Genomic DNA, 16,793 nt, shown 5'->3' on the forward strand with positions numbered 1-16,793 from the left:
GGCAAGCGGCGGAGCAACAGAGCACAAAATCAGGACTTTTAAAAGTCTGTTCCGCTGAGGGACATCACTCCAGAGGCTTAACCGGGGTGAAGCCCACGCGGGGTCAGCGTGGCCTCAGGTCCCGCAAGGTCACAGAAGGATCGGGGGTGTCTGAGTGTCGCAGAGCTTACAGGTATTAGAACGGGGAAGCCAGCTACAGAGACAGAGCCGAGGAGTGAGCTCTAATCTCGGGGTTACCTTGAACCGGTCGCAGGCTCAGTCAGCATGGAGCACGGCCAGAGGCCAGGGTGACAGGAGTAATTGGGTGCTGTTCTCTGAAGGCGCACTGAGGAGTGGGGCCCCGGGCTCTCGGATCCTCCAGGCCAGAGACTGGGAGGCCGCCATCTTCATTCCTGTCCTCCGGAACTCTACGGAAAGCGCTCAGGGAACAAAAGCTCCCGAAAGCAAACCCAAAGCAAACCCAAGCGGATTACTCAGCCCGGCCCCGGATAAGGGCGGTGCAACTCCGCCTGGGGCAAAGACACTTGAGAATCACTACAACAGGCCCCTCCCCCAGAAGATCAACAAGAAACCCAGCCAGGACCAAGTTCACCTAACAAGGAGTGTAGTTTCAATACCAAAGAGAGCAGCAGAATTCCAGAGGAGGAGAAAGCAAAGCACGGAACTCATGGCTTTCTCCCCATGATTCTTTAGCCTTGCAGTTAATTTAATTTTTTTTTCAATTTTTTTTTCTCTTCTTCTGCTAAATTTTTTTAACTTGTACCCTTTTCTTTTGTAACGTTTTTTAACTAGTTTTCTAATATATATATATATGTATTTTTTCCTTTTTATATTTTTTCCTTATTGGTTTTCTTTTTTTAATTTTTTTTCTTTCTTTCTGAACCTTTTTATCCCCTTTCTCCCCCCTCACGATTTGGGATCTCTTCTGATTTGGCTAAAGCATATTTTCCTGGGGTTGTTGCCACCCTTTTAGTATTTTACTTGCTCCTTCATATACTCTTATCTGGACAAAATGACAAGGGGGAAAAATTCACCCCAAAAAAAAGAACAAGAGGCAGTACCAAAGGCTAGGGACCTAATCAATACAGACATTGGTAATATGTCAGATCTAGAGTTCAGAATGACGATTCTCAAGGTTCTAGCCGGGCTCGAAAAAGGCATGGAAGATATTAGAGAAACCCTCTCGGGAGATATAAAAGCCCTTTCTGGAGAAATAAAAGAACTAAAATCGAACCAAGTTGAAATCAAAAAAGCTATTAATGAGGTGCAATAAAAAATGGAGGCTCTGACTGCTAGGATAAATGAGGCAGAAGAAAGAATTAGCGATATAGAAGACCAAATGACAGAGAATAAAGAAGCTGAGCAAAAGAGGGACAAACAGCTACTAGACCACGAGGGCAGAATTCGAGAGATAAGTGACACCATAAGACTAAACAACATTAGAATAATTGGGATTCCAGAAGAAAGAGAGAGGGGAGCAGAAGGTATATTGGAGAGAATTATTGGAGAGAATTTCCCCAATATGGCAAAGGGAACAAGCATCAAAATCCAGGAGGTTCAGAGAACCCCCCTCAAAATCAATAAGAATAGGTCCACACCCCGTCACCTAATAGTAAAATTTACAAGTCTTAGTGACAAAGAGAAAATCCTGAAAGCAGCCCGGGAAAAGAAGGCTGTAACATACAATGGTAAAAATATTCGATTGGCAGCAGACTTATCCACAGAGACCTGGTAGGCCAGAAAGAGCTGGCATGATATATTCAGAGCACTAAATGAGAAAAACATGCAGCCAAGAATACTATATCCAGCTAGGCTTTCATTGAAAATAGAAGGAGAGATTAAAAGCTTCCAGGACAAACAAAAACTGAAAGAATTTGCAAACACCAAACCAGCTCTACAGGAAATATTGAAAAGGGTCCTCTAAGCAAAGAGAGACCCTAAAGTAGTAGATCAGAAAGGAACAGAAACAATATACAATAACAGTCACCTTACAGGCAATACAATGGCACTAAATTCATATCTCTCAATAGTTACCCTGAATGTGAATGGGCTAAATGCCCCAATCAAAAGACACAGGGTATCAGAATGGATAAAAAAACAAAACCCATCTATATGTTGCCTACAAGAAACCCATTTTAAACCCGAAGACACCTCCAGATTTAAAGTGAGGGGGTGGAAAAGAATTTACCATGCTAATGGACATCAGAAGAAAGCAGGAGTGGCAATCCTTATATCAGATCAATTGGATTTTAAGCCAAAGACTATAATAAGAGATGAGGAAGGACACTATATCATACTCAAAGGATCTGTCCAACAAGAAGATCTAACAATTTTAAATATCTATGCCCCTAACGTGGGCGCAGGCAACTATATAAACCAATTAATAACAAAATCAAAGAAACATATCAACAATAATACAATAATAGTAGGGGACTTTAACACTCCCCTCACTGAAATGGACAGATCATCCAAGCAAAAGATCAACAAGGAAATAAAGGCCTTAAATGACACACTGGACCAGATGGACATCACAGATATATTCAGAACATTTCATCCCAAAGCAACAGAATACACATTCTTCTCTAGTGCACATGGAACATTCTCCAGAATAGATCACATCCTCGGTCCTAAATCAGGTCTCAACCAGTATCAAAAGATTGGGATCATTCCCTGCATATTTTCAGACCACAATGCTCTGAAGCTAGAACTCAATCACAAGAGGAAATTTGGAAAGAACCCAAATACATGGAGACTAAACAGCATCCTTCTCAAGAATGAATGGGTCAACCAGGAAATTAAAGAAGAATTGAAAAAATTCATGGAAACAAATGATAATGAAAACACAACGGTTCAAAATCTGTGGGACACAACAAAGGCAGTCCTGAGAGGAAAATATATAGCGGTACAAGCCTTTCTCAAGAAACAAGAAAGGTCTCAGGTACACAACCTAACCCTACACCTAAAGGAGCTGGAGAAAGAACAAGAAAGAAACCCTAAACCCAGCAGGAGAAGAGAAATCATAAAGATCAGAGCAGAAATCAATGAAATAGAAACCAAAAAAACAATAGAACAAATCGACGAAACTAGGAGCTGGTTCTTTGAAAGAATTAATAAGATTGATAAACCCCTGGCAGACTTATCAAAAAGAAAAGAGAAAGGACCCAAATAAATAAAACCATGAATGAAAGAGGAGAGATCACAACTAACACCAAAGAAATACAGACAATTATAAGAACATACTATGAGCAACTCTACGCCAACAAATTTGACAATCTGGAAGCAATGGATGCATTCCTAGAGACATATAAACTACCACAACTGAACCAGGAAGAAATAGAAAGCTTATAGGAGGGTAAGGAGATTGAAACAGTCATCCAAAATCTCCAAACAAACAAAAGCCCAGGGCCAGACAGCTTCCCGGGGGAATTCTACCAAACATTTAAAGAAGAACTAATTCCTATTCTCCTGAAACTGTTCCAAAAAATAGAAATGGAAGGAAAACTTCCAAACTCATTTTATGAGGCCAGCATCACCTTGATCCCAAAACCAGACAAGGATCCCATCAAAAAAGAGAAGTACAGACCAATATCCTTGATGAACACAGATGCAAAAATTCTCACCAAAATACTAGCCAATAGGATTCAACAGTACATTAAAAGGATCATTCACCACGACCAAGTGGGATTTATTCCAGGGCTGCAAGTTTGGTTCAACATCCGCAAATCAATCAATGTGATACAACACATTAATAAAAGAAAGAACAAGAACCATATGATACTCTCCATAGATGCTGAAAAAGCATTTGACAAAGTACAGCATCCCTTCCTGATCAAAACTCTTCAAAGTGTAGGGATAGAGGGCACATACCTCCATATTATCAAAGCCATCTAGGAAAAACCCACCGCAAATATCATTCTCAATGGAGAAAAACTGAAAGCTTTTCCGCTAAGGTCAGGAACACGGCAGGGATGTCCGTTATCACCACTGCTATTCAACATAGTACTAGAAGTCCTAGCCTCAGCAATCAGACAACAAAAAGAAATTAAAGGCATCCAAATCGGCAAAGAAGAAGTCAAACTATCACTCTTCCCAGATGATATGATACTATATGTGGAAAACCCAAAAGACTCCACTCCAAAACTGCTGGAACTTGTACAGGAATTCAGTAAAGTGTCAGGATATAAAATCAATGCACAGAAATCAGTTGCATTTCTCTACACCAACAACAAGACAGAAGAAAGAGAAATTAAGGAGTCAATCCCATTTACAATTGCACCCAAAAGTATAAGAGACCTAGGAATAAACCTAACCAAAGAGACTAAGAATCTATACACAGAAAACTATAAAGTACTCATGAAAGAAATTGAGGAAGACACAAAGAAATGGAAAAATGTTCCATGCTCCTGGATTGGAAGAATAAATATTGTGAAAATGTCTATGCTACCTAAAGCAATCTACACATTTAATGCAATTCCTATCAAAGTACCATCCATTCTTTTCAAAGAAATGGAACAAATAATCCTAAAATTTATATGGAACCAGAAAAGACCTCAAATAGCCAAAGGAATATTGAAAAAGAAAGCCAAAGTTGGTGGCATCACAATTCCGGACTTCAAGCTCTATTACAAAGCTGTCATCATCAAGACAGCATGGTACTGGCACAAAAACAGACACATAGATCAATGGAACAGAATAGAGAGCCCAGAAATAGACCCTCAACTCTATGGTCAACTAATCTTCGACAAAGCAGGAAAGAAGGTCCAATGGAAAAAAGGCAGCCTCTTCAATAAATGGTGTTGGGAAAATTGGACAGCCACATGCAGAAAAATGAAATTGGATCATTTCCTTACACCACACATGAAAATAGACTCAAAATGGATGAAGGATCTCAATGTGAGAAAGGAATCCATCAAAATCCTTGAGGAGAACACAGGCAGCAACCTCTTCGACCTCAGCCACAGCAACATCTTCCTCGGAACATCGCCAAAGGCAAGGGAAGCAAGGGCAAAAATGAACTATTGGGATTTTATCAAGATCAAAAGCTTTTGCACAGCAAAGGAAACAGTTTACAAAACCAAAAGACAACTGACAGAATGGGAGAAGATATTTGCAAACGACATATCAGATAAAGGGCTAGTGTCCAAAACCTATAAGGAACTTAGCAAACTCAACACCCAAAGAACACATAATCCAATCAAGAAATGGGCAGAAGACATGAACAGACATTTCTGCAAAGAAGACATCCAGATGGCCAACAGACACATGAAAAAGTGCTCCATATCACTCGGCATCAGGGAAATACAAATCAAAACCACAATGAGATATCACCTCACACCAGTCAGAATGGCTAAAATTAACAAGTCAGGAAATGACAGATGCTGGCGAGGATGTGGAGAAAAGGGAACCCTTCCACACTGTTGGTGGGAATGCAAGCTGGTGCAACCACTCTGGAAAACAGCATGGAGGTTCCTCAAAATGTTGAAAATAGAACTACCCTATGACCCGGCAATTGCACTACTGGGTATTTACCCTAAAGATACAAACGTAGTGATCCGAAGGGGCACGTGCACCCGAATGTTTATAGCAGCAATGTCTACAATAGCCAAACTATGGAAAGAACCTAGATGTCCATCAACGGACGAATGGATAAAGAAGATGTGGTATATATACACAATGGAATACTATGCAGCCATCAAAAGAAATGAAATCTTGCCATTTGCGACGACATGGATGGAACTAGAGGGAATCATGCTTAGCGAAATAAGTCAATCTGAGAAAGACAACTGTCATATGATCTCCCTGATATGAGGGAGAGGAGATGTAACATGGAGGGTTAAGGGGGTAGGAGAAGAGTAAATGAAACAAGATGGGATTGGGAGGGAGACAAACCATAAGTGACTCTTAATCTCACAAAACAAACTGAGGGTTGATGGGGGGAGGGGGGTTGGGGGGGTGGGGTTATGGACATTGGGGAGGGTATGTGCTATGGTGAGTGCTGTGAAGTATGTAAACCTTGCGATTCACAGACCTGTACCCCTGGGGATAAAAATATATGTTTATAAAAAATTTAAAAAAAAGACTTTCATGTAAGACAATAAATAGCTTAATGCTCAGAAATATAATTAGAACAATAATTATTTATACTTCTCTGTTTTTAAAAATAGAAATGTAAGGTCTAATCACATATGTTCATTTATTTTATCCTATATCTTTGATGTTTAGCAGAACAATCCAAAATATTAACTAGTTTTATTTCCATCTTCAATATTTGCATTGTTCCTCAATCATATAATATACTTACCATATAAATCTTTGATACATTTTATTTTTTCTAATTAAGTAACCATACCCTCATATAAGTTCTATGCTTTACATTTTGAAATAAAAGAAAGAATTTTTATCTCAACAAACAAAAATTATTATTGATAAAATATAGAGCGGTTGTGTTTAAATTAGTAAGTTTAATTGGAATGAACCATTTGAGTAAAGAGTTCACTAAACCATCCTGTGGGTCTATAACATAGTATTATACTGCTTATGTATGTAACATAACTGTCACACAAGCCCTATTTCTTCCCTCCTCATCTTCCAGCAACTTTTGTATCCAATCAGTTCACTGTCTGAACACCATGACTTTACAGAGATGTATGGAGTTGAGTATGCATTTTGCCTGTACTGGGGTATGGTATAGGGTGTTTCAATGGTGTTTGTATTACCACCTCCTGCATAAAATGTTGTGAGAAAATAATTTGAAAACTTATAATAAAATATTCTCTCATAATATTCTCTCTCTTCTCAAAAGTGTGTGCATATGTGTTTTGTATGAGCAAGAGGGAGAGGAAGGAAAGGAGAGGAGGGGAGAGGAGGGAGGGGAAGGGGAGAGGAAAGGAGATTTACAAGTCAGTGAAGAAAGGAAACTTCATTCCCTAGCGTCTTAAAAGTATAGGCTCAATCCTAAAAATGATATCCTCCACTGAGGAAAACGTTTTCATGAGGATTTTTAGAAAATTTGGAGGTTGGCAGAAGGGAGTCTCCTTCCTGAGGCTCAATTTCATTATTTGTAGAATAAGAATAATATTTTCTCACAGGATGACTTATGAAAGTTAGTGACATAATATATGAAGTACTTAGCACTGGCCCTGACACTTTGAAAGCTATCGTGGATAATAGCTTATAGGAGGGTAGGAGAGTATGATCAAAAAAGCCCGCAAAACCTAAAAAACAAAAAAACGGCTTGAATTTTTTCAATGAGATGTTGCAAAAAACTTGAAGAAGAGATGAAATTTAAATGAGTTGTGCTAGTGCCATCAGGATCATTATTTTTCAGGAATCTTGATTACCTCCGATGTTCTTAGTCAAGAATGACATAAGCACATGGGGAAAACAAGAGCAATAACCAGATCAGCAGATAAATACATCAATTTTCAGTGGCCCCGTAAATCCGAAACAGATTGGCTGAAAATGATCTCTTGCTGTGACTAAAAACAACTGGTTAAAAATGCTTTATTAGGTAAATCCAGTGCTACAAGTAGGAAAATTACATCCAAATTAATGTGAAATGGACCACTCTTTCCCAGACTTCCCAAACTGTACCAGGTTGAACCATTTGAAAATGCTAACATTTGATCATTTTTAATCCAAAAAAGCTTATGTTTGATATAGTTCAACTTGATAGATAAAGCTCTTTTAGTATCCTAGCTTCAAGATATTGTATGGTTAGTAATCACAACTTTTTAAAAGAACCTTATTCTCATAGAGTCCCTGCCTGCCATCTCTTTCTTCTAAAAGATGAATGCTGTAACTGTTGAAAGATAAGTTTGGTACATACCAAGGTGAGCAGATATGTGGAAAGATAGAATAAAAAATTAAGAAAGAAATGATTTCTCTTACATTTTTAGGGATACTACAAGAAAGCTTCACAATACTTTCAGCAAGCTTTCAACACAACAGCAGAGCTAACAAACTTGAGTCAAATGGATGAAACGAAAGTGCATTATGGAATAGCAAAAGCTCATCAGATCATGCAGCGGATTAACAGTTACGTCGAGTCTGAAGATCTCACCAGCCTTGGCTACCTGCTGTCATGGAAGGAGAAGAGAGGCAGCATTGTGTGTGATCCGACTAATGGTGAGACTTTAGTTTTTGAAAACAGTTTAGTTTTTGTGTCATTCTTAATGACTCCATCGGTGGTTTTGATTTTATTGGTAATTTTAACTTTATGTATGCCTTACTACATAAATATTGGATGTGCCTTCATGCTATATTGTAACTTTGATGATAAGGAAAGCATAAAATGTGGTAATGATTAGTTAAACTTGACAAATCACCAACCTCATGTTCTTTTTTTCAGTTAAATATTCAACAACATGCACTAATCAGAATGTGAGAATGTGTTGTTTTAAAAGTTCAGTGTTGTACGTTGTTGACAAGAACAAATCACAGACGTTAGTTCACAGATGCTTATCAGTGTTAAATGCAATTAATATTATACTCTTACTTTGCTGATGGTAGTAAATTTTCCTATATTTGATCAATTCAAGTTAGAATATTAATTTAGAAAAATGTAATATTAATTTCTCTTAACTCCACTTATTTTCATACATACTTTTTCTTGTGATAATTAGAGCAGTCAATTAAAAACAAATAACTAGAAGTGATGTGAATGTCACTTTCATGTGTCAACTTGACTGGCTCCAGTCCTCAGTTAAGAACTTCAGAATCGGATTTTTAAAATTTTTAACAGTACTGCCTATCACAGACCCTTGGGTTGCATAATTGTTGGTAAATCAAACTTTCTCAAGCAAAATATTTTAGGGATGTTTGGGATAGCACAAATGGAATCATAGGCACAATTCTGGTATGTAAAGAACCATCTCCTGCTTGGAACTCTTCCTACCCCCCATTAGGTCATTTAGAGGAAACAATAAGCTCTTTGGTTTTTATTTTCTCCGTAGAATAAATAGTAAATAACAGTAAATTGTGCACAAAGGAATCTTATTGCTTCTTTTATATTAGCAGAATTAGTAGTGTAGTATTAGTAGAAGACCACTTACCACTGTCTGTCCTCTAGTTAGGAAATAAGTAAAGGTCTCATTCCAAATATATGTACAGGATAAAGTCTTCAAAAACAGATGGCTTCTTGAATTTCAATGTGCTTGAGTACCCAACAAATATTTACAGGTAACTGTTAACTAACCACTTTTAGATAATATTTTGTTCACTTCAGGATGTTGTGTTATATACTTGAGAGCTAGTTTTGAGTTATCTTCCCTTTACTCCCTCATCTTGTCTGCCCAGGAGAGAAAGCAGAGGAAATATGATGTATCTATCTCTTAGATTACTTCTTCTGATAAAAGATTTGATAGAGAATAAGTTGGGCTACTCCCCTTTTTCGGATTTACTTGGATAAGCTCTAACCATCACCCTAATAATCATGGAAAAAAAAAAAAAACTCAAGGGGCGCCTGGGTGGCCAGTGGGTTAAAGCCTCTGCCTTCGGCTCAGGTCATGATCTCAGGGTCCTGGGATCGAGCCCCGCATCGGGCTCTCTGCTTGGCAGGGAACCTGCTTCCTCCCCCACCCCCCACTCTCTGCATGCCTCTCCGCCTACTTGTAATCTCTGTCTGTCAAATAAATAAAATCTTTTTTAAAAAAACAAACAAACAAACTCAAAACTAGAGAGTCTAGTTTTTCTATTTGCTGCAATCCTGTTTGGGGCTTTTTCAAAAATCTCCCTTGTTTTTTCTTCACTCTATAAAGCTATTTCTTTCTTTTTTCTTTTTTTTAAACATTTTATTCTCATTTTTGGTGAGGGTGTTTTGTGTTTCAAAGGGCTTAGGAGTAAAACAAAACAATGCATTTCAAAACATTATTCAGAAACAAACTGAGGGTTGCTGGAGGGGTAGAGGGGTAGGAATAGGGCGGCTGGGTGGTGGGCCTTGGGGAGGGTATGTGCTATGGTGAGTGCTGTGAATTGTGTTAGACTGATGAATCGCAGACCTGTACACCTGAAACAAATAATACATTATATGTTAATAAAAAAATATTATTCAGAGAGTAAAAACTCAGCTATTTCTATGGTGGAGAAGATTAAATTCTCTGAAACGCTATAAAAGTACACCCCCTTCCTGATTCATTTGACCAAGATTAGAAATCTATGCGTGGATGAGCTATGTTATTATAAAAATGAAGACTACTCCTCTAGATTCAAATGTAAATGAGAAGTTAAGTCTTCTACTACTGGCATTTTTTTAGTGGTAGCTGTTCTATTTGGAAATAAAACCTGCAGGACATTATCAAACATACTCGCTTGTATGTTTACATGGACATATTTTAGTTCAAAATACACTAAAATGTGCTTTTTGAATGCTTCAAAACTGTTTCTTAAACTACAACACTTACTATTCTATTTTTTCTCTGCTTCAAAAACTTCACTGGATCCCTACTACCTACAAATTCTGTACAAGTTTCATAATGTTTTTTGACCACCTCCCTTTCCCTGGCTACCCCCTCATGCCCCAGACACACATAATGTACATTAATACCACCTTACTTCCAACTCCAGCCCCATCCAGGGAAATGTTTTCCATGGTCCTTCTGAGATGTTGAAATCCTCCCTGATCCTCATCTTGTTTGACTGTTGTCTCTTCTCTCTGTTCCAACATTGAATGTCATTCATTTTTGTCCAAGCACTTTTCACTTGTCCTATTCTACATTCTGTCATGACCATTTCTGTAATTGCCTTATCTGCCCAGTGAGAGTATGAGTGTCTTGAAAACAGATTCTGATCTTTGGTGTTTCCTCCAAAGGAAAGCACAATGCCTAACATCTGCTAGATACCAAGTAAATATTTCCCAAATTAAATAGAATTCAAAATGAGTATGTATGTCCTAGCCATGAACAAGTTTGCGCTAACCACTTTTTAAAACTGGATTCATAGTTCCATATCTCCTTGGAAAAACAACAACTACAAAACCACTATGATCCAATACCGTGTTTTGATTCCATGTGGTTATCACATGAATTCAGGACAACAAGTGTGATGTTGACAAAATGAAGAAATACGGAAATATTATTTGGAAATTTGAGCAGCTTTTAGGTTTTCAAATTTTGCCTTTCTTCTCTGAAGAGACATCTTTAATCTTGCCATTGAGGGGTCCCATGTATTCAGAAAAAAGCAGATCAAAGATTTGAAAGATACATTATAAAACTGTGCAGTTATCTCCACCTCTGAGACTTACATCCTCCAAACAAATCATTAGCTCACAGAGCAGGCAATATTCTTTTAAGCAGAGGAACATCACCCCCTAAGGGAATAGAGCAGTGAGAGCACTCAGGTCTCTAGATAAAATGGAACAGTGATTCACCAGCAATCATCTCTCCTCTTTGTACCTTTCAGAGGGAACACAGCAAATATAGGAACCTTCATACCATTCTAATACTCTCAGATATGGTTGGAATGATTTCACCTTCCTCCTTTTCTTTCCAATAGTAAAATAAGAGTAGATTCTCCTCCCAAATTTAGGAATTTAGAGGGAATTCAAATTTATTGCAGTTCAATACAATTATTCAAGCCTGAAGCAACAGAAATTGGTTGGCTCTGGAAGGATTAAGGGCCTATGAATTTCTGCTGATTTCTCCAGAACATAGTTTATTTTTCCTACTAGAACTATTATGCCTCCAATCACGAATTTATTTTTTTTTAATGGATAGCTAATTCATCTTGCCTTGTGGAGATTATAGACCCAGATGTGGAGCAGTGACAGAGAAAGAAAAGCTTTTCTTGTGCAACATAAGAGAACTGTTAACTTAGAAATGTAATTACAGCCATTTCATTGCCAGTGTGGTTAACCACTTCATTGATAATATCAGTAACATGGGTTTAATGCACATTCTTATTTTAGCCAAATGTAAATTATATCAGAGAAATAGGATGCAACTTCTGAGTATGGAAATAGATGAATACACCGGATAGTCAGTAAAGACACTGTTTTCTACAAAATGACATGCAAAGGTTTCCTTGAGTACCAAAAATACCACTCTCATTTTATGAATCATTTAATATTCTTAAAAGAAAACAGTTAAGACCATGAATTTGTCTCTCAGCCCTTGGTTTATGTGGGTTTAATGTCAAGTCCTTGGTTCGATGTTGAGCCACGTTTTCCCACCCTGTTCTTTGCTTGTATTTTTTATTCATGAACTCAGCCCTTTTAATGAATGTGGAAAAGCCACATTCATGAGTGAGCCTCATGTTCTATTATACTTTGTTCAGCTGCTTCAGTTAAATAACCCTAACAATGAGGAGAAAGTTCTGGAATTAGCCAAAAAGTCTGCAAGCGGGTTTTATAGCGTCTTATTGTCACAGAGCAAACCTCTGTCTCTTTTTAATGTGTTCAAAAACATGACACATAAAAAAAAGGTTCTGGTGAAAAATCTGACTGAATCAAAGCTCACCCTACTGGTATTTTGGATAATTGAGGGGAGAGTGTTATGTAAGAGTCTGGTGACCTAGGTTCTAATACCATATTGAGCCCTGATTAGCTTTGTGACTTTGGGCAAAGATTTCAATTCAAGTCTCTCTATCTAAAGTTCAAAACAGATCATTAATAAGATTCTCTGGGACTGATAACAGTTCCTCAGTAGGAGCATCTTCTAAATAAATATGGTATTTTGTAGTTCAATCTAGATTTTCGTGAGCATTTTATTTGTTGTTTTTCCCCCATAAATACTTGTTTCTGTGGGTTTCCCCAAAAGGGAATTTTATTATGGTTATTATTATTATTACTATTTTAATATATCAAATAGCTATAAAAATTCCAGGTACAAATATTTGATCTTTCTGCTAGAACTTATAATAAAGGAGTTTCTAGCTATCTGCTGTCATATGCAATTTGACCTGTCCCTGGTTGGCATTGTTGAAGTTGCTAAACCTAGTGCACTGTTCCATCTGCAGACTTTCAATCCATCCTCCTGTGTTCAACCCTGTGTCATACCTCTCCTCAGCATTTCCTCAATGCCTACCTTTTCCCCACTGTTCCTGGGGCTCATTACTAACCCTTCGTCATACATTTCTGTTTATGTCTGTCTCTGCCTTCCTCAATCTGGAACCACTCCTGTAGCCCCTTTCTGTCTTCTGAACATGAGTTAAAATCTTCTTGAACTTTTTTGAGTTTTATGGAATCATGAAATTATTGAGCTGTGTGGTACTAAAGAAATAACTTGGTCTACTTTTTTTTTTTTTTCAAATGTCCTGAGGTCCAGAGACATGCAGTTATATAAAAATCTGAAAGACAAAATGGACCTATAATCTAGTTTTCTAGAATTCTAGTTCAAGAATCATTTCCTTGAGTTGCACTTTTTTACAATAATACTTTATATTTAGCAGAAGTCATGTTAAACATTTAAAAAGATTAGAATTTAATTAAAATCTGGATTAAAATATTCATGGTGCAAAGAAACAAGTGGGGTTCTATTTCTGGCCAAGATGAAGTCACAAGGAAAAGATTTACCCTCCTGTGTTAAACAACTAAAACAAATAAACAAACAAAACATATAAAACAAGTGTTTGCAGAGATTGGACAACAAACAGTGCAGATCAGTGGTCCTTGAGAAAGATTATGAACACTGTTAGGAAGAAATCAATCTGATTAAGCTGATTCACACCATTGTTATTAATGACTGAAAGTGCTTGAACCTATTCAGAGCAATTAGGATTTTTTAAATGTTGGAAGATTCCCTATTGCTAGAATTTAGGGCATCTGTAATACAGTGTATAACTGAAATCATTCAGGCAGTGTGGGGCAAAATAATTGTGGACAATGAGGCCAACACATGGACCAGTCTTCTAAAGTCTGGGAACTTGCCCTAAATTCGACTTCTCTAAGCTATTTCTGAATTTCAGAACTTTCCTTTCTTCAATATAAATCTCTACATTTTTTAAAAAGCTTATTAGAATTTTTAGATGACAGATCACTATCCCCTTAAAGAATCCAGTGAAAGCTAAGATCTCCCTCCTCTCTTCAGAAAAACCTACAATTACTGCATATAATTTTCAGAGGGTTCATCAACTGTTGCTCAAGGGGGTGGAAATTACAAGGGCTTACCAGTATCTGATTCATTACTCTTCTGGGCACACGGAAGACTGCATTTTTCATCTCCTGGTAGCTAGGCAGGGCTCTGTGACTAGTCCTGGCCAATGGTCAAAGTTACTTCTGTGTGTAAGCATAGGAGAGCCTGCCTGATATCCTCCAGCGGATTCTCTCCCTGCTGCAGTGATCATAGTGGAAGCATTATGAAAAATTACAGGGCAATGAGACTGATGCAGTCAGTCTCTACATGTGGAACATTTGTCCTGGAATGCCATTCAGACCTGCAGCAGACTTTGTGTGAGCACAGAATAATAATCTTTTATTGTGGTGAACCACGGAGATTTGCAGAGTTGTTTGTTAGTACAGCTTCGTTTACCCTGCCCTAACTCTGCAAGCTTCAGGATTCTCTGTGACGGCCCCTGGATAGTCTCAGTGGGAGCTCCGGGGGGAGAACTGGGATAGCCATTTCTCTGTAGGACAGTTTATAAATTGTGTGTTTATAGGTTGTGAGTCTGCTTGTGACTTTTTTCTAAGGCAGAGATCCTTAAAATCCTTTGTGTTTTACTTCTATTTCTAGGCACAGGAAACAAGTTTGATAAGACAAATGGGAGTGACACATTAAAATATCTTAAAATATATTCTTTATAGATTCCATGCTGTTGTCAAAAACCTTAAGAAAGAGATACATTTTTTTCTGCCAATCTCACTTAAATCATGCTATCATGTATATCAAGTATACTTCTAATAAATTTTAAGAAAGAGTTTAGAGAATTCAGTGGCTTCTGCAACTGGTAATAAAATAATTCCAAAGATGAAACATGCTGAAGAAGACAAAATCAATACTTAAGCCAAAATCCTTATATAAAAAAAGACTGCAGAGTTTGAGCCCGATTTTCAAATTTCTTCCTTCACTTACAGTTGCCCCATCTTCATATATTTTCTACAACACAGGTGACATATTTGCTTCCTTAGGAATCAAAAAAATTTTTTTCAGAAAACTAATGCCTACTTCATTGGGAAATAATAATGTAGCTCTAGATCCCTTGGGTTGAAAGATCTTTTTTTTTTCCTCTTTCCTTTTTTTCCCCTCTGAGAGCCTCCTTCTCTATCTGCTGCCTTGGTTCAATAAAAGAGAATTCTTGATTGCTCAAACAAAAACTATACTTCTTTTAGATTCTGCTCACAGTTCTTGGTAGCTGATGGTGTTACCAGTTTTAACTTCCCAAGGTACACTGAACTCACCACTTCCAAGAACAATGTAACTGGGTTTTTCTAATCTGGTTTTGTTTCGATTCCATCTCTAATTGCTAGTTTGAAAAGCTTACGAAAAGTTTTTTTGGTTAGTTAAACCATAGCAAAACCAGAATAAATCCCTGATCTGTATCAGTACAAGGCTAGGGTTTGAAGTTCTGAGAGAATCCCATTATCACCCGTTTATATTTCTCTCCTTCTCAGTGAGGGCTCTCACCCCTGCTTCCAGTTATGTCTTTTTACCTGTAGTCTTGGATTCCAAATACTGCGCCAATTTAGGTAAATATTCCCCTACCATTGCTAGAATTGGGGGGGCAAAAAAAATCTTCTCAGACATGAATTTAAACCTTCTTCAGTAAAGCTCTATTAGGGTAATTCAGGTGATTCTTAATCCATATGATTTCTTCTGAAAAAAGTGATGTTAATATTTCAAACATGAACATATTGGAAGAACAAATTTTGTTAGCTTCTAATTTTTTCCTAAGTTTCCCTGATTTGGGGTGCTGTGTGGGAGTTTTTCTAATTACTTCTCACCTTTGTTTTCTCATTATTGTGAATTTTGATTTTTTTAACCACTCAATCAAAAATTATATCCATGGTCCCAGGACTCACTCTTTAAATTCTTTTCCTCCACCATCCCTATATTTTTAAATCCCAGACAAAGGTAAAAAAAAATTTTTATAGTCTAGGTTCTTTAGTGTAATTAATATAAAATAAATACTTTTCATGACAAATATTCTTTTAGAAACTAGAAATTATTTACAATGCCTTTTTATAATGACTGACTTGACTAACAGTGCATGGATGTGTATTTCACTTCTGTGGGTGATGTCTGCCTCCTGGGGATGGGAACAATGTGCTCTGTGTGGAAAATGTTGAGCAAAAATCTAATCAGAAGAAATGCTAGCATATTTTTTAATTTTAATGTCAGTCCATCCTGACCAGTGTCTTGAGCTTCCTTAACTGAATCCTTGAAATACTGCAAACTTACCTGAACACATTTAATGTCTAAATCCTCTGACCTACTGTCACAACGAAATAAATATTAAAAGCACTGACCAATACTCACCATCTCCAAATCCTTTATCACTACAGTATACTCGGATATTTGCTTCCTTTCATTTTACTCTAACCTGCGATCAAAAAACCTGAGCAAATAGATGTTCTCTCATTGTGCCCTTAAGGTAATCAAAGTTGGACTTTGTCAAACCAATAGGGAAAACTTAAGTTAGCTCATTTAAGTGTGATGCCTCTAAGGGCTGCATTTATTGACTTCTAACATGGAACCAGGTACCCAAAATGAGGAAAAGACTGGTTAATATTTGCCTTTAGTGAAATAAGTCTAATTTCTCGTATTAAGACTGTGTTTCCTTGTATCAGCAGTTAATTAAGTGTAATTTGCACTTTTATCAAAAGAAATTTAGTTCAACACTTTCAGGGGTCTTCTGGTATTGTT

General features: G+C 37.3%; 1 protein-coding gene across 1 annotated transcript in view; it reads left to right on the plus strand.

Moving 5' to 3' along the window:
* Window positions 1-16,793, plus strand: part of LOC111156551 (tetratricopeptide repeat domain 29) — a 230,319-nt gene that overhangs the window by 142,815 nt on the left and 70,711 nt on the right. Inside the window, exon 9 of the mRNA XM_022517530.1 lies at window positions 7,899-8,127. Within this exon, the coding sequence (XP_022373238.1) occupies window positions 7,899-8,127 (229 nt within the window). The remainder of the gene's footprint in view (window positions 1-7,898; window positions 8,128-16,793) is intronic.

The sequence above is a fragment of the Enhydra lutris genome, unplaced genomic scaffold (genome assembly GCF_002288905.1).
Source record: "Enhydra lutris kenyoni isolate GAN:26980312 unplaced genomic scaffold, ASM228890v2 scaffoldscaffold3, whole genome shotgun sequence".
NCBI classification, from domain to species: domain Eukaryota; kingdom Metazoa; phylum Chordata; class Mammalia; order Carnivora; family Mustelidae; genus Enhydra; species Enhydra lutris.